This window comes from Toxotes jaculatrix, chromosome 13, assembly GCF_017976425.1.
Source record: "Toxotes jaculatrix isolate fToxJac2 chromosome 13, fToxJac2.pri, whole genome shotgun sequence".
NCBI classification, from domain to species: Eukaryota; Metazoa; Chordata; class Actinopteri; family Toxotidae; genus Toxotes; species Toxotes jaculatrix.
The window spans coordinates 936249-953703 of NC_054406.1; the positions used below are offsets into that span (position 1 = coordinate 936249).

Here is a 17455-nt window from a genome sequence, read left to right on the forward strand (position 1 = left end):
AATTTTGTGGTTCTTTTATTTTGAAGCGACAGAGCTCCGCAGAAACGAAACCTAACGGAGTTTCAGGAGGATGGGAGGAGGGGGGGGGGGGGCACTGGTTGCTGAGTGTTGCTGAGTCTGGTGGTCTGAAAGTTCTGCTTTCTAACTCTTTAATAAAGTCCCAAACTTCCTCCCTCTTCAGTCTGCAGCTCGGTCACCTGGACAGTGTTTTCACTCAGTTATCTCAGTTATGGCAGGTCTCACATGGATCCTCACTTTCCTTTGTAAGTTAATGCATATTTTATATTTATGTGATCATCTAGATGCAGGCAGGGGCTCCAGGCTTCACACACTCTCTTTGGAAATCGAATTCAAGCGTGTCTCAGTGTCTTTTAAGGTCAGCTGTGGAGAAATTCAAGGACTTTTGAGATAAGACGGCTTAAATCAGAGGCTTGTGTCAGTCATGATGTCTGCTTTGTTTATGAACTTCACTCGTGATGCTCATCATTCTTGCGGCTGCGGTGAAATTTACACAGAATGCAAAACTAAGCAAACTGAAAGAAAACCAGCTGGTCTGAGGACGTGAGCCGAACACCTGTGACTGTTCACAGAGGACACGCCCAAGTCTCTGTGGTTTTGAAATGAATTTTTAATTTAACCAGTATTTAACCAAGTAAATCCCACAGACCTCTCTCTTAGCATCAGCCTGATGATGCCAGTCTCACCTGTCTCCTCACCTGTGCACTCACTCAGGTGTTACAGGATGTTGCCAGTCTTCTGCCTCACCTGTCCTCCGCTCTGCCCGGGTGGTCCAGGTGGGTCAGAACGTCACACTGACCTGTAACCTGACGTCCAGCGCCCAGATCACCTGGTACCTGCTGCGTTCAGACCAGTTGCTGCCTCTGCTGACAGTTAAACCGGGTAAATTAGGAACAGACACTGTCGACTTTCAGTCTGCAAACAGCAGTCACTTCAACACCCTGGGAGATGTGGAGAGAGGCGCAGTCAGCCTGGAGATCATGGAGGTGGAGGAGGACGATGCGGGGCTGTATTTCTGCACAGGGTTGTGTGCAGGGCTTGGATGTGTTGGCAGAGGAAGTCTTCTGGCTGTGAACGGTGAGATGGTTAAAGACTTTTACTCCTTTTCCAGCTGCATTTCACCAAATTTCATATCAGCAGTTTCTGTTTAACATCTGTCACTGGATCACTTGGTGATTCTCAGTAATTCAGGTTCTGCAGTGTTGCACCTTTTTTCTTTTAAACAGCTTTATGGACGTTTACATATCCTCAGGAAGTGTAAGTCACACTGAATCTAAAAATCTGTGGATCACGTCTGTGTGAAAAGTCCATACAACTAAAATTACAATATATCAGCTCATCATCTGCTGAAAATGATTTTCCATGGCCTCCCCCATTTCTCGTGAAGTCAGAGCTTTCAGAAGCCTCTTCCTGTGAACACGCTAACCCTGCGAATCTGTCACTCTCCCCTCACAGTATCTCTGCCTCACTTCTCTCACTCTCAGTCACGATGTTTAAACCTGTGGAATATAGCAGCTGTGATTTATACACGTACAGACTCCTACAGGTCAATCAAAGGGTCAAAATACCAACTGAGTCCTGCTTTTTTTGTGTTCCCAGGAGCTGATGGGAAGTCAGCCAGAGACAAAATGAGGCAGCCATGTTGGGGTCTAGGAATCTGCATTTTCACACCTTTATTCGTCCTCATCTCCGTCTTCAGCTTTGGACTCTACCTGTGCTCAGGTGTGTGGTTGCTGTTGTCTTCTTCTTTCTTTGTGAGAATCAAACGTTTTGACACTGAGAGAGAGGACATTTATGAAAAGTGAGGACATGTTTGTTAAGAGAAGACATTTCGGTGCTACGACAGTGTTAAGATGAGAGTCCAGTTTCCTGTGTTTGTGGTGTTTGAGGTTGAGCTTCTGTATGTGTGTGTCAGTGTCGCCGCTGAACCTCACAGTGGTGGAATGTACCTGAAAGTACAAGTGTTTTCATTTAATTCTACTTTTTACCTCAGTAAATTTGAGAGAGAAATATTTTATTTGTTTAAATTCTGAAGAGAGTTGACAAAATCAAGCTTAAAATATAAACATGCATTTTAAAGTACAAAAACAAGTTTGACCAGCTCAGGTTGTGCAACCATTCAAGTGAACTGAGGCAAAAAAAAAAAAAAAATGATCACCTTCATCTGTGAAAGAATCTCGGCTCTCTGAAAGGAGAACGCTTTGAATGGACGAGTTAATGAAAACCAAAGACAAGGAAAACGTTTGTAGATTGGTGAAGTTTTTGTTTTGTCTGTTCCACTGCTTTAACCTTCACTGAGCACAAAAGGATTTTGTGACAATGAGAATGAAGATTAGTCAGGAACTGTGACGCAGCATCTGGATAGTTTCGTATATCAGCTCGAAAAATACTAAAATAATACAACAATGAGCTTCTACACACCAGAGTCTGAAAACAGTGTTTAATTATTCATCCAGACACAAAGAAAACGTGCAGTGGTGATTACACCCAGTGCAAAACATGTTATACATATTGAACTGTAGTCCCAGTGGATGTGAGGACTACGAAAAGAAAAGATACAAGAGACAAAGAAACATGTTGGAAAAACACTGAGCAATGCTGCTGTGAAAGACGTCAGACAGTGAAAGACATCAGACAGTGAAAGACGTCAGACAGTGAAAGACATCAGACAGTGAAAGACGTCAGACAGTGAAAGACATCAGACAGTGAAAGACGTCAGACAGTGAAAGACATCAGACAGTGAAAGACGTCAGACAGTGAAAGACATCAGACAGTGAAAGACGTCAGACAGTGAAAGACATCAGACACCACACAACATTTTCAATGAGGTGTAATAATAAAATCTAATCAAATCTTACTCAGCTTAACCCTCAGTGGAAATCTGTAATGCTAAAATATTAAAACCACTTTGTGTTTTCAAAGCACACCTGGTTCACCTGGTGTCTATGGTCAGTCCAGTTCACCGGAAAAAAAATCAAGTAAAAAATCAGAACAGATTTTTTTTACTGAATTGATAAAAACTAGAATAATTCATCATCAGCTTTGTATGGAACTATTTGTTTACAAGGAAGAAATGAAATATCAGTATATGACAGTAGATGGCAGCAAAATCAGCCTCCCAGATGCAGAGGGCGTCAGGCTCCAGTGGAGCAGTGTGATTGGCTTTAACATGTTGCTTTGTTGTTTGCACCGTTTGTCTGACGGTTGAACACAACATGTAGACTGTGGCACACTGTGTTCAGTGTTCACAGATGAACTCCCATCAATCCCATCTTTTAGAATTCACTTTCACCTGATGTCAGTGGAAAAGACTGAAGTCATTTTTGTGAGGTTTTTTTGTTGATATTCAAGAGCACGTTCTGTTGGCGTAGTTCCCGTCCGCGTTCGGCTCACGCCTGCTTCAGCAGCAGCCCGTACGGACGGATGGACTCCTGGACGATGGCCCTCACCTGGACGTCGTTGCGGCCTTCGGGGACGTAGACCAACCAGATGTCTTCTCTCTGGCACTTCTTCCTCTTCTCGGGGTTGATACGGTTCTGAAGAACCACTTTGTACGTCTTCCCATCCACTTTGGACTTGAAGCTCTTGCAGTACTTCTCCGCCATCTTGATGTCCGGTGTGGAGTACACCCCTCTACCCCTCGTCTCACCGGCGACCAGACTGGCGGCGGCGGCGTCCAGAAACTGGTCGTTGTCAGGGCTCCCTCCGTGGATCAGGATGACGCCGAGGGAGCCGTCCATGTTGTGTCCGTGGTAGGAGACGGGCCAGGCATCTTTACCCATCCCGAGCCAGTCGTCCCCGCTGTCGTATCTCTGCATGACTCGGAGGGCGACGCGGTTCCACCCACAGGGCCGGACGTACTGCTCATTACCACGCAGGAACTTCTTGTTTCCGTCCTGGAGGTCAACAGAGGGTCAACAGTCAGCAAAATAGGCTAGTATTGGACCATTCTTGACTAGACCCAGACCCAGACCCAGTCCCAGTCCCAGACCCTGTCCTAGACCCAGTCCCAGTCCCACACACGGTGCTGGGGAATCAAGGCTTGGAATCAGGACTGGCCCAGGGCCCTGGGCCCTGAGTATGGCACCTGGGTGGATTCTTCACGTGTTATTGAACTAAAAATGAAGACTAAACAAAACACTGATCTGTGGAAGTTTGACTTATTCACTGAAATATAAAACTGAGTTTAGTGAGAACAGGTGTAGAGGAAGAGAGGAAGCCCAGGTGTGACACTGGCACAGGTACTGAAAATCTTTTTGTCAGACGTAAATCACGAGCAGCAGGGACTGTTCTGAAAGCTTCGATTATCCAGTGAGCCCAGAAAACTCCATACTCACTGTGTGTAATTTAATCAGCTGGACATTTACTTATTGATAAATATAATACAATAAATCACAGTCACACTAAGGGCCTGATATGCAACATGATATTCACTTATTTAATCATATTCACTGTCCTGTTTTGTCTCATATTTGACATTTTGCCCAAACAAAAGACAATAAGAGCAACAGAGCAATGGCTGTTAACAACAGTTAATAGCTCCACTAGTGAAACAGAAACCTCAGTCTGTGCTCAGGCCATGTCACATGATCTCAGGTGTCTCACCTTGATGTTGGTGAAGTCGTAGTCGTACTGAGGATGGAAAAAGTCCTGAGGGTTGATCTTCACCGTGGTCCTGAGGCTCTCCTCCGGCCCGGGGCCCTCAGTCAGTGCTGGGGGGGAGCTGTACAGGTCCTCGTCGCCTATGTCCTGCAGGGACAGGGTGCCTAAACTGGGGTATTCCAGTTCCTTATACCCTTCCTGCTTGTAAAACTCCTTGAGGGCCACGATGTTGACAAAGTCCTGCGGGGTGAGCTGGGAGGGTCCGCTGGTCGGCTCCACGTTACAGCCGGAAAGAGCCGACAGGGCCTCCAAGCACAGATTAGTGTCTGGCATGCTGCTGCTGAGAGGAGGGAGAAGGCAGGAAATAAGAAAATCTGCTCTTCCCTTAGAGACAGAAGAATGTGAAGAACAGTCTTTGTGTTTTCTCTGAGATTGCAGAGGATTTTTCTTGAGGAGAAGCTGGAAAAGGAACCGGCAGAGCTCACTCTGTGTCTGCTGCTCTGGCACAAACAACTCGCCCTAGTTTCACTCTTATAGTTTCACTTTCATGGTTTCACTTACGCTGAGTTTGACGCAGTTACCAGAAGTCAGAAGCCGGTCTGGAATGAGGGCTGGATTTCTGCTTTGGCTGTTTGCCCTGTGCTGTGCTGTGTGTGGATTTAAAAGTGTTGTTTTCTGTGGGTAAAGTCTTCTCCTCGTCTTGTCTGAATTCCTGCTGTTAAAGTTTAACCACTGACCCCGCCTGAGCCGTCCTCACGCTCTACCTCCCTTTCCTTTGTCTTCAGGTAAACCAGCTGTTTGCTGCTGTAATTCAGGGAGAGGTGAATCCAGTCTGAGGATCACAGAGGTCAGTAGATGGTCCCATGTCTGATCTTGGTCTGGTTGATTGGAATTAGACACTAAAACAGCCCAGTTCTGTTATTTCTCACTCGTCAGTCATGCTGTTAAACTTCAGTGTGTCAGTGTGTGTTTGAGTCAGATCAGTCACAGAAACATTTATATATTTCTGTTAACTGCAGCAGGATCTGTTCTCTGTCTCTGCAGGACTCATCTTTACAATATTCCAGTCTGAGGCATGCAGACAAGCCCCGCCCCCCTGGCCAAAGAGGATTAGGATTGGTCAAAGAGGATGTTACATACTCAACGGTGGCCACTCGCAAGATCCCAGACAGATCACGTGACCACAGATGAAGAGGATTTTTGTTGTTTTGGTATCATGTTTTTTTTAATAGAGGTTTCAGTGAATGATGAGTTTCACCACCACCTGCTGGTGAGGAAGTGAATTACAGTCTCTCATTCTGATTATACCATTTTATATTCTGCATCATAGGTTTTAAACTCCTGACCTTGAGTCTTGAGTGACGGCACAGTCCAAGCAGAGTGTCATTTAACACCTGTGTCACAGTCACTCTGACCAAAGTGTGAATGAGATCAGTGAAAACCAGTGTGGATGATAAGTGCATGAATTTATAATGGGAAATATTTTATTTATCATCTCAGACTATAATACATTTAAAGTATTATAGTCTGAGATGAGTGAAGAGTGAAATACTGTCTCTGCTCACCAAACACTGATGACACACCTGTGACGTGCATCACTTGTTACTGTGTTTGTCCTGCATATTTACCAATCAGTGGCTTTTCTTTTCAATAAACTGATATTTACTGTGTTCTCCTTATGTGGAGTCTTTTCTTTTGTATGCAAACACATCATCATCAGTCAGTTTCATAACAGAAGGATCGATCAGTTTGATTAGATTAGAAATCTTTCTTGAGCCGATGAAGGATCTGTACTTGTGTAACAAAGTCAACACCACAGCAACACAACACCTCACCCAGAGTGTTGGAAGCAGCTAACAAGGCAAAGCAGCTGAGAGTAATGATGCGTTTGGACTTAGAGCAAATTCAAATCTCTGTGTTCAGAATCTATTTCTCCTCAGGTCTGGTGATGACACAAGAGTAGATAACATGGTGCTGGTCTTGGTCCGGTGGAGTCCTGCAGGGTCTCTCCTTCCAGTTCTGTCGGCCCAGAGAGGCGTAGTGGATCGTCTCCTCCAGTGGGGACGGACTCTCTAACGCCTCAGACTCTGCTGGTCCGCTGGACGTCTTCCACGGCTGCAGCTCTGTGTCTTCATGTCTCTGTGCTGCTGCAGAGAAAACAGGTGAAGTAAAGACTCAGAGAGCCTGAACGATACAGGATTTAATTTTAGGCTGCTACTGATTTTAGTTAAGGTTCAGAAATCCTCAGGTTCCTGCAGGTCCGGATTCAAAGATGAGGTTTTTTTTCTTTACAGTTTATTTTTACGCTTTTGTCATTGAAGCTTTTACAATTTACCTTCAGAGATGAAATAAACCCAACAAGGAAATAACACCTGTGGCTTTTTCCGATCAGACCAGACCACAAACCTGCGTATCCGTTCTTCTTCTTCCTCCTGCACTTCATGCTGGTCAGTAAAACACAGATGGCGCTCATGAGGACGATCACTAACCCCAAACCAACGACGGCAACCATCAACAGAGCTGAGACAGAGACGACACTGGATCAACACACACACACGTCTGTGAAAACCTCAGCTGAAGCGTATGTAGGTGCTGTCTGACCTACCGTTCTCAGTTCTCTTCTTCTCCTTTTTGTTTATTTCAACCACATCTGACAAACAGAACAGGAGCAACATAAAGTAAATGTTCAAACTGGAGTCACATGGTGTGAAAACCCTCAGATTTTTCCACAGTTTGAGATTTTAGGTACAAAAAATGGAATTTTAAAGGTAGAAGTGAAAAAAATGTTCAACTTCAGCTAAAAGAAGTTAATCAAAGGTCAAAAAGGCCGATGGCTGGATCAGCGACAAAGCTGCTTTCACCACATCACATCTGAATGTGAATGTAAGAGCAGTGTAAGGTTAAATGCAGTGTGACTGTGCTTGTGCAGCTGTAGTGTCAAACAGAAAATCTCACCTGTTCTCACTGCAGCAGATGTTGGACAGATGTTGGTGCTGCTGGATGCCTGGATGCTGGTCAGCTCCGGGTTCACTGAGAGAACATTTAGTGTATTTAATGATTGAAAGTAAACATTCACAGGAACTAAGGATATCAATTATCAGTAACTCTGAGTCTGAACAAATAAAATTCCTGGTGTAAAATGCAAACAACAAAATAAAAGCAGTGAAAAACTTGAATCTTTATTCGTATAGCACTTTTCGTACACACCTGTGAGGACGGAGACTCTGCCCCGCAGCTCCCCGTTACACTGATACTCCCCAGCGTCCTCTGGCTGCAGGTCCTGGATCTGCAGGGCATTGTTCTTGAAGCTGAGCCGGCCCCCCTCCCTCTCTGGTTTCTCCGTACCGTTTCTGAAGCGGGTGAAGATGGCCTCCCGCCTCCCTCCTGTCCTCCGGTGAAACCACCTCTGTTTGGGTTTGGAGGACTGGCTGCAGGGAAGGAGCAGGGTCCGACCTGCAGACACCAGGAAGTCATGACCTGAAGAGATGGAGAGACAGAGGCTGGTCAGTCAGTAGTAGACCACACAGTGGAAGGGTTTTTCCTCCTCATGTACACAGCTACCTCTCTGTCATGATTCCTGATTCCCCTTCGTCATGGACTGTGGGAGATCAGTTTTCAGATCAGTCACACCCTGATGTGTCCAAGCAGCAACATCCTCTTTCCCACGCAAAAAATAAATGCAGAAGAAATTTGTCATGTAAAAGTTATTTCACAACCTCGCTCAGACTTCCTCTGGATGGTCAGCAGTCAGCGGTGGGTCGATAGGAACCAGCTTGCAGGAAGGTTTCTGCACATAGTTGATTCATTACCCTCATTATTTAGTCACCTTGATTTATGTTTGTCAAAGTTATGTTACAGTGTGCGATGATGCCAAAACAGGTCATCCTTCACTGTGCTCCACGAGGTTCTTTCCTAAACGAAGCCTCTAAATTACAAAACAGTTACTGTAGTTTTCTTAGTGTCATCAAATCTGACAAACTTTCTCACTTCTCTTCTCTGTGGTTCTCAGCTCCAAACTCACTGAGCGTGGCCCTGTGAGTGTGTGAGCGTGGCCCTGTGAGCGTGTGAGCGTGGCCCTGTGAGTGTTTGAGCGTGGCCCTGTGAGTGTGGCCCTATGAGTGTGTGAGCGTGGCCCTGTGAGTGTGTGAGCGTGGCCCTGTGAGTGTGTGAGCGTGGCCCTGTGAGCGTGGCCCTATGAGTGTGTGAGTGTGGCCCTGTGAGTGTGTGAGCGTGGCCCTGTGAGCGTGGCCCTATGAGTGTGTGAACGTGGCCCTGTGAGTCTGTGAGCGTGGCCCTGTGAGTCTGTGAGCGTGGCCCTGTGAGTGTGGCCCTGTGAGTGTGTGAGCGTGGCCCTGTGAGCGTGGCCCTGTGAGTCTGTGAGCGTGGCCCTGTGAGTCTGTGAGCGTGGCCCTGTGAGCGTGGCCCTGTGAGCGTGGCCCTGTGAGTCTGTGAGCGTGGCCCTGTGAGCGTGGCCCTGTGAGCGTGGCCCTGTGAGTCTGTGAGCGTGGCCCTGTGAGTCTGTGAGCGTGGCCCTGTGAGTGTGGCCCTGTGAGTGTGGCCCTGTGAGTCTGTGAGCGTGGCCCTGTGAGTCTGTGAGCGTGGCCCTGTGAGCGTGGCCCTGTGAGCGTGGCCCTGTGAGTGTGTGAGCGTGGCCCTGTGAGCGTGGCCCTGTGAGCGTGGCCCTGTGAGTGTGTGAGCGTGGCCCTGTGAGTGTGTGAGCGTGGCCCTGTGAGTGTGGCCCTATGAGTGTGTGAGCGTGGCCCTGTGAGCGTGGCCCTGTGAGTGTGTGAGCGTGGCCCTGTGAGTGTGTGAGCGTGGCCCTGTGAGTGTGTGAGCGTGGCCCTGTGAGCGTGGCCCTGTGAGTGTGGCCCTGTGAGTGTGTGAGCGTGGCCCTGTGAGTGTGGCCCTATGAGTGTGTGAGCGTGGCCCTGTGAGTCTGTGAGCGTGGCCCTGTGAGTCTGTGAGCGTGGCCCTGTGAGTGTGGCCCTGTGAGTGTGTGAGCGTGGCCCTGTGAGCGTGGCCCTATGAGTGTGTGAGCGTGGCCCTATGAGTGTGTGAGCGTGGCCCTGTGAGCGTGGCCCTGTGAGCGTGGCCCTATGAGTGTGTGAGCGTGGCCCTGTGAGTCTGTGAGCGTGGCCCTGTGAGTCTGTGAGCGTGGCCCTGTGAGCGTGGCCCTGTGAGCGTGGCCCTATGAGTCTGTGAGTGTGGCCCTGTGAGTCTGTGAGCGTGGCCCTGTGAGTGTGGCCCTGTGAGTGTGTGAGCGTGGCCCTGTGAGTGTGGCCCTATGAGTGTGTGAGCGTGGCCCTGTGAGTCTGTGAGCGTGGCCCTGTGAGTGTGTGAGCGTGGCCCTGTGAGCGTGGCCCTGTGAGTGTGTGAGCGTGGCCCTGTGAGCGTGGCCCTGTGAGTCTGTGAGCGTGGCCCTGTGAGTGTGTGAGCGTGGCCCTGTGAGTGTGGCCCTGTGAGTCTGTGAGCGTGGCCCTGTGAGCGTGGCCCTGTGAGTCTGTGAGTGTGGCCCTGTGAGCGTGGCCCTGTGAGTGTGGCCCTGTGAGTGTGTGAGCGTGGCCCTGTGAGCGTGGCCCTGTGAGTGTGTGAGCGTGGCCCTGTGAGCGTGGCCCTGTGAGTGTGTGAGCGTGGCCCTGTGAGTGTGTGAGCGTGGCCCTGTGAGCGTGGCCCTGTGAGCGTGTGAGTGTGGCCCTGTGAGTGTGTGAGCGTGGCCCTGTGAGTGTGTGAGCGTGGCCCTGTGAGCGTGGCCCTGTGAGCGTGTGAGTGTGGCCCTGTGCATGACGGACAGACGACTCCAAATTAGCAGGGCTTGTGGATTTGTGAGAACAATGTAGGAGCCCCAGACTTCGTAAAAGACACATTCCAACAATCTGAACCAGGTGTCTTCTCATTCCCACAATGCACCACTCAAAGCTCCTCCTCCAGCGTACCTGTCAACACCTGGACCTCGGCCACCAGCCGCTGGTTACAGCGATACTCCCCGTTATCAGAGTCCTCGAGCTGCAGGAGGCAGAGGCCTCCGTCAGACAGCAGGAGGTAGCGGTGGCGGTCCTCGTTGGTCTCGTGGCTGCCCTGTTTGGTCACCAGGACCTGCCTGTCCTGACGAGTCCAGATCACATGAGACGTGTCAGAGTCACACTGCAGACAGACGTGGTGATCCTCTGGGACTGAAAACCGGACCACTGAGGAGAGAGATGACAGATCTAAGTCCTGGTTCTCACTGATCTCATCTGTGTATTTCAGAATGTTTCCTCTCTTGAAGGTTTCTGTTAAGTTTCCAGTTTCAGAGTAACGTGTGTGTACATGATTATGAGTCTTGTTCCCTGATGCGTGTTTAACACACACATCCCACAGCGTCGGGGCTGTTGCTGCTATGTTTAGCAGCTGCTGCTGTAGATGCAGAGCCGTGTCACTCATCCTGCTGACGGGCGGTTTTATCTCATGGAAACAGGCTCAGTGTCATCTGGTCTCACTCAGTAACAACAACCGCAAACATTCATGTGGAAATTTGATTAATGTTGAAAGTTATTTACATGTTTACTGCCAGGAAAACTGCCTGTGTGTAAGTTTGTGTATTTACATTTCAGCTCGTTCAGTTAATATTAGAACTGCTGCATTTATTCAAACATAGAAGTGGCTCAGAATTTCCTCCTCAGGTGCTTTTCCCTCCCTTTCTTTGGCGTCTGAGACACAAAAAACACTTTGTTTTCCAGGAAGCTACGGCACAAAGAAATAGTATTTTACCATAAATAATTAACACAAAATCAAATCTAATGTCTACATCAATATTTAAGTAAAACAGTTTCCATCAAATATAAAATGGTTTTAATGAGACTCGCTAATCACCAAATGTTCATGTGACCATTCTTCCACAGTGTTAAATAAATAATCTTATCATGCAGCATTAGTGGAAGCAAAGTGTGACTGACACAAACTTCAACAATGATACTAACAATAATAAAATATTATGAAGTTTTTAAGAGTTGATGTTTAAGATCCTGTGCAAATGCTACTGCATGTTTAAAACCGAACACAGACATTAAAGTGTAAACAGACTCGTACCTGTGGGGCTCTGATCACAGCAGACCACAAACATCTGGAGAAAGCAAACATTAGAGAGGATCATGAAACTGAGCATCTTCAGAAAAATGAAGAAAAACACTAAACTGCAGAGCAGCTTCTGATCTGAGCGAGTGTGTGAGACAGTTTTCCACTCATCCCTTCCTCCCATCCCTTCTTCCTCTTCCTTCTACTCTAAATCTGTGGAGAAAAAAAAACGTCACTGTCCCCGAAACTGGAGATTTGTGTTCACGCTGTTTGACTGATGTTGGCTTCACCATGGCTGTAAACGTTTCAGATGGTGTGAAATGATTAGAAATGAAACTGAACTTCTGGAGATTTGATCTGAATCCATTTCAGATCACCGTGATTTCACTTCATGTGATAAACCTGCGTGTTTTATGATGAGTCCCATCACAGCGGAGAAGGGAGAAAAAAAAACATCTATCACAACGTTTTCACAGGAAACTACTTTGTTTCCTTCAATTAAAATTTTGTTCACAACAATAAATAAACATCTTGTACAAGGAAAAAAAAACAGCAGCACATTTTGTTTGTCCAGCACACATGGAACAAAAATAAAAACAAAAACAACTACACAAGTGCTCAGACTGATTCAGACCAGGTGTCACTGCAGGTCAGAGGATCAGATAATTAAAGGGCAGGTTTTAAAATAAAGAGATGATGAGCAATTCTCTCATTTCTCACCTTGTGTGGGTTTCAACAGAAATCCAGAGCGTGACTCGGCAGAGACTGCTGAGATCCCACCACATCCTGTTCAGAGAGTGAGAGTGAGACCACAGAACTCAGCTTTACACCTGAAGATGTTCGTGCTTTAACATAAGATAATGTCGTGTCATCGTCTGCCGCTTTTCTGGGTCCGGGCCCAGGTCGCGTGGGCGACTAGCACCCGGTCCACAATGCACCGAACTCCTGAGTGAAACTGTTTCATTGTCTTTTATTCACCTTGTGTTTTTGAGGTGTTGTTTAAAATGTGCTGAGTCATTTATATAGTTTGATTATTGAAATGATCAGCTCAGATAAATAAAGGCAACAGAGGAAACAGGTGAGGTGAAGTAAGGGAGCAGCAAACCAGGTGATCCAGGTGAACCAGGGCAGCGGCACTGAGAGACAGGTGCAGGTGAACCTGAGACAGAGCAGGACTTTAACCAGTCACACGTTACCACAGGAGTTTAGCGACAATCCGGCTGGTTAACTGCAGGTAAGGGGCGTGGTTGACTGATGGACCGGGTACAGGCGAGCAGGAGAACTGGCGGGAATCCCGAAGTAGGTCAGCCACGCCCAGGCCCAGACTCACGAGGACAGGAAAACAGACAACGGACACACGAGAAACACTACGGAGGTGAAACACCGGGAACACAAGAGAGGAGGGAGAGGCTGGAGCGTCGGACTCTCCCACTCACAGTGGAACAGGTACCAGTAGATCAAACTGGAACATGCAGGCGCATTATGAAAATCACCAGTATAAACACGGTATTGTTCATTTAAACGGCAGGTGAGATGAAGTAGCTCACAGCTACAGATCATCAGGTCACAGCCCGGACCGGAGGCCAACGGGCAGCTGTTCTCTGTCATCCGGACAATGAAACGATTCATGATCCAAAATGTCGAACACGACATCTGAGCACATGTTCGATAATAGCGTGGAGATCAAAGTGCGCAAACAGCATGTTGCCTCAGCAGAAGAAATAAGAAATAAACCGGAACTAAGTGACTCTAAAACTCTAAAAGCTGCTCAGCTTAACCAAACTGCAACAGGAAACCTTTTTATTGTGACACCTCTGTTGAGAAATGACACAGCCAACAAAAACGCCCACTGCTTTAATGTGTGTCTGGTGTTCACTGACAAGCTCCTGTGCAAACTATAGTGGCACCGCATTATTCTGATAATCTCATAATGTGGTTCTTATTTCATTAGTATTAGTTAATATTATAAGAAGTAGGTAAGGAGGCTGTAGAGTCATCGCCTGTCCTCATCTGTCCTCATCTGTCCTTCCTCTGCTTGAATTTACATAAACTGCTCAGCTTATTTCTGCAAACACTTACAGTGTGAGTCTGTTCTCAGCAGCTGGCGACAGACGCTGCTATCATCACATTTATGTCTAACTTAAATACATTTAGAGTCATGAAGCATCATAGATTAAAATAAGAAGTTTTGGTCATTTAGCTCTTTAATTATTTGTTAAAAAAAAAAAAAAGAATAACAAACGGCACATAAAAAAATCTGTGTCAGTTTTTATCAGTGTAAAAATCCTTTAGACAACTCAGCAAGTTTTCACCTAATCACAGGTGGTTTAGGTCAAACAGGTGTAGGAGGGTAAAACTATACATATTGGTCGCTGTTGTTTCCAGCGTATTACTCCAGTGAGTAATACGTGTTGTCAGTCAGCTGCGACGAACCTGCGGATCAAGAAACAGGACTTGGTTAAAACCCAGTGAAAGGCTGGAGCTTCTCTCCTCCTCTCACAACAGCTGAATATCAGAGTGACGCTGCAACATGTTTCCCTGTTTCTGTTGTTGTGAAATGATCGGTACAGGCAGGCGTCGCGCTCGCAGGGAAACACTGTGGAGACTTCTTCAGTAAGGTGACTAAGGTTTGTCACAGTGAGGAGCTAATGATTTAATTTACCTTTATTATCTCCATCAAGTGAAGTGCTGACGATCAGGGAGTACGGACACTCAACAGGCTGCAAAAAGACATTTAAATAATGAACATACTGAATACTCACACTCACTCACTGCTTCAGTCATTGCATGTACGTGCACTGTAGTTACCAAGGTTACAGTAAATCTGTGTATACATGCAGAACACCATAAGCATGGCTCCTTCTCTGACAGAGGTGGGTGACGGGTACGTTACTGTAACCTGGTCACTGAAGTGCTTGTACCCGTCCAGACTGTTAAACTGTAAACTCACCAGTGTTGTTTGCTGTTGTCTGAAGTTCATGGATGGTTGAATGTGTTCCTGGTTTGATCTGCCTGTAAAAACATTTAGCAACCAGCATTTAGAAACAACAACAAACTCAGATTTTCAGATATTTTCGCACCACGTTTTAGAAAGCTATGGAGGAGCGACGTAAAACCTGCAGCCTTGATTCAGACAAAACATTCAAAATGGTTGTTAATTACAAGAAGAAAATTTAAGATCTGTTGTGAAACATTGTGAAATAATTATGAGATATTTAACTTTTTTCTTTATCTATGGTGCTAAAGCCATAAAACACAGGTGGACAGGTCCTTACCTGGAAAAGTCACCATGCAGTATGTATTTGTAATTCCTTTGGAGCTTTCTGCACAAAGAAGAAGCAAAAAAGACTAAACCTGATATTTAAGCTCTAAGCAGGAACAGCTACAGTTTAATTTCTAAAATGTGATTTTAGATCCGTTTCTATCAGAAAAATGAAATGAACTCCTTGTTTCTCACCATTTGAAGGCTGACACACTGAGCTGACCTGTATCTCCTCATACACTGGTGCTTTCTCTTCAGTTCCTACAAGATAAAAGATTGTAAGTGTCACAATATTAGCAGCCAAATGAAACCCCAGGACAAAGGCAGCAACCCAGTGCAAAGCAAAAAGAAAGGAACTGGGAGAGCTCATGTGACTGAGTAGCGTGTTAGCGGGTTAGCTCGCCAGCTAGCTGTGAATTTCACTGTGACAGATTTTATTCCCATCGTGCCACCAGAGAACGACTGAATATTTCTCAACTGTCAAACTTTTACAGTCACGTCTCTCTACAGCTGAATTATCCACAGTTCTCTTTGATTGTTTCTGTTGATGGGGTTTCAGAGACATTTCCAGGTCAGGTTTTATTCACCTCGTCTCTTAGACCTACGTCTCCAAAGAAAGCAGACGAAGACGAGGAGGAGGAGGAGGAGGACGACGACTGTTCCAATCACCAAACCAGGAAGCATTTGCTTGTTTGCTGATGAAAGACAAAAGTAAGAATTAATAACAGCTAATGTCTTTCATGTCTTTGGCTATAACAAATAACATGTAATTTACAAACAGAGCTGAGTTTTCTTACACCGCTATTCTATTCTATTCTATTCTATTCTATTCTATTCTATTCTATTCTATTCTATTCTATTCTAGAGTGTTGTCCCATGAAACACAGCATTTCAATATAAATACCTGCACCAGATGCTGTGTCTGTGTCTGAGAACTGATGCTTGTGTTATATTTGTTATAAGTTTGAACAATATTCAGCTTTGTTTCTCTGTCATACCTGGGTGTGAACTTGTCTGTGTAGTGGGATTTTTTGTTGGAACTATTGACGTTGTTGTTGACGTTGTTGGTGTTGTTGTTGTTGGTGGATTTGTTGAGGTTGTTGTTGTTGGTGTTGTTGTTGACGCTGATGTTGTTGGTGGATTTGTTGAGGTTGTTGTTGTTGTTGACGCTGATGTTGTTGGTGGATTTGTTGAGGTTGTTGTTGTTGTTGACGCTGATGTTGTTGGTGGATTTGTTGAGGTTGTTGTTGTTGTTGCTGTTGTTGTTGTTGACGTTGATCCTGAAACCAGGGTATGATGTTTACAAAATACAGAATACATAACCTGAATTCTTGACCTGATGTGAGGATACTCATGTAAACGCTCAGTGTGTTCGTGCTGCTCCTGGTGAATTTGAGTTAAATCCATCTGTCTGTTTACTGTGGATGTAAAAGAAGCACCAACACGATGTGCTTCAGGTTCTGTCTGAACTCAGTCTTGTTACCTTTTTCACAGAGCGAGGCTAGCACTGTGCAGCTAGCTCTTTCCCCCCTTTTCCAGTCTTTATGCTAAGCTAAGCGTCCCAGCTGCTGGATGTAGGTTTGTATTTGTCGGACAGATATGAGAGTGAACATCTAACGCTCTTTCATAAAGCACTCTGCCTTTCCTCCCTTCACACATCTGTGTCACTGACGTCTGGTCTCTCTCCTCTCAGATCTCTCACCTTTGGTCACATTCAGGTACAAAGCTGTGAAGCTGCTTAATGTGTTGGTTTGTTGGTAATGTGATGTCTTGTCGTCTGGACCCACGAGATAAAATAAAAACATATTTGAAAAATCTACTTAAAATTAAATCTACTTGATTCTGAAACAGAAATCAGAGCATTAATGAAGTTTGATGTTACCTGATGGGTTCACCGTCAGCTCCACAGCTTCACTGTTACAGAAATATGTTCCAGAGTCTGAGACATTAGCTTTGCTAAAGGTCAGTGATTTATCAGATAATGAACTGAACCGTTTGTGTGGGTCGTTGTATCTTTTGTCGTTGTCACCATCATTTGTAAGTATGTCAGGTCTCCTTCCATTAACCTTTCTGCTCCATGTCACGTTACGATCAGGCCGAGGACACGGCAGAGTGACCTGCTGTTTCTCCTCAAACACTTTACGGATTATTTCTGCAAAACAAACATTTTTTTCCATCTGAATAGAAATAGAGCAAATCATATCTTGAAGGTGGGTTAATAAAAGCAGAGCACATCAAATATGATGTTATTATGTGTTTTTACATTATAATCAGGGTTGCATCATCCTGTTACATATCAAGTTACATATCAAGTTACATATCAAGAAATCATATGAATTTTCTGTTTAGATAGTCTGTCCACAAAATAAAGTATTATAGTAAAAAGATATTAGTGTATAAAAAAGATTTAGCTCACATGTATGTACAGTTTGACATGACATTTCCCACTGACATTGTTTTAAAGCTGTTCTTTTCCCATTTTGTCCTCCCAGTGTCAGACCAGGGAAATCATAAATCATGTAT

The 17455-nt window shown here is 45.7% G+C and overlaps 3 protein-coding genes across 6 annotated transcripts; 1 reads left to right on the forward strand and 2 right to left on the reverse strand.

Moving 5' to 3' along the window:
* The first annotated feature begins 117 nt into the window (after positions 1-117).
* On the forward strand, positions 118-6088 carry LOC121191600. The gene is made up of 5 exons (XM_041052820.1): positions 118-263; positions 733-1095; positions 1618-1740; positions 5406-5467; positions 5665-6088. The coding sequence occupies exons 1-5, from the start codon at positions 230-232 to the stop codon at positions 5809-5811; spliced, it is 729 nt and encodes a 242-aa protein (XP_040908754.1). The 5' UTR covers positions 118-229; the 3' UTR covers positions 5812-6088.
* Positions 2447-5661, reverse strand: LOC121191599. Its single transcript, XM_041052819.1, has 2 exons — positions 4624-5661; positions 2447-3914 (listed from the first exon to the last, which is right to left on the reverse strand). The coding sequence occupies exons 1-2, from the start codon at positions 4951-4953 to the stop codon at positions 3408-3410; spliced, it is 837 nt and encodes a 278-aa protein (XP_040908753.1). The 5' UTR covers positions 4954-5661; the 3' UTR covers positions 2447-3407.
* Positions 6089-6099: 11 nt separating the features above from the next.
* On the reverse strand, positions 6100-16054 carry LOC121191596. 4 transcript variants are annotated; one of them, XM_041052814.1, is made up of 14 exons: positions 15931-16054; positions 15520-15627; positions 15128-15193; positions 14946-14993; positions 14621-14682; positions 14333-14390; positions 12391-14103; positions 11686-11719; positions 10554-10805; positions 7828-8097; positions 7576-7650; positions 7226-7270; positions 7027-7140; positions 6100-6767 (listed from the first exon to the last, which is right to left on the reverse strand). In XM_041052814.1, exons 8-14 carry the CDS (start codon positions 11717-11719, stop codon positions 6547-6549), a joined length of 1011 nt encoding a protein of 336 aa, XP_040908748.1. In that variant the 5' UTR covers positions 12391-14103; positions 14333-14390; positions 14621-14682; positions 14946-14993; positions 15128-15193; positions 15520-15627; positions 15931-16054; the 3' UTR covers positions 6100-6546. The 4 variants fall into 4 exon arrangements, with proteins under 4 accessions (XP_040908748.1, XP_040908747.1, XP_040908746.1 ...); XM_041052813.1 differs by lacking the exons at positions 12391-14103; positions 14333-14390; positions 14621-14682; ... (2 more) ...; positions 15520-15627; positions 15931-16054 and having other exon boundaries at positions 11686-11845; XM_041052812.1 differs by lacking the exons at positions 11686-11719; positions 12391-14103; positions 14333-14390; ... (3 more) ...; positions 15520-15627; positions 15931-16054 and having other exon boundaries at positions 6100-6764; positions 10554-11678.
* Between the last annotated feature and the right edge of the window lie 1401 nt (positions 16055-17455).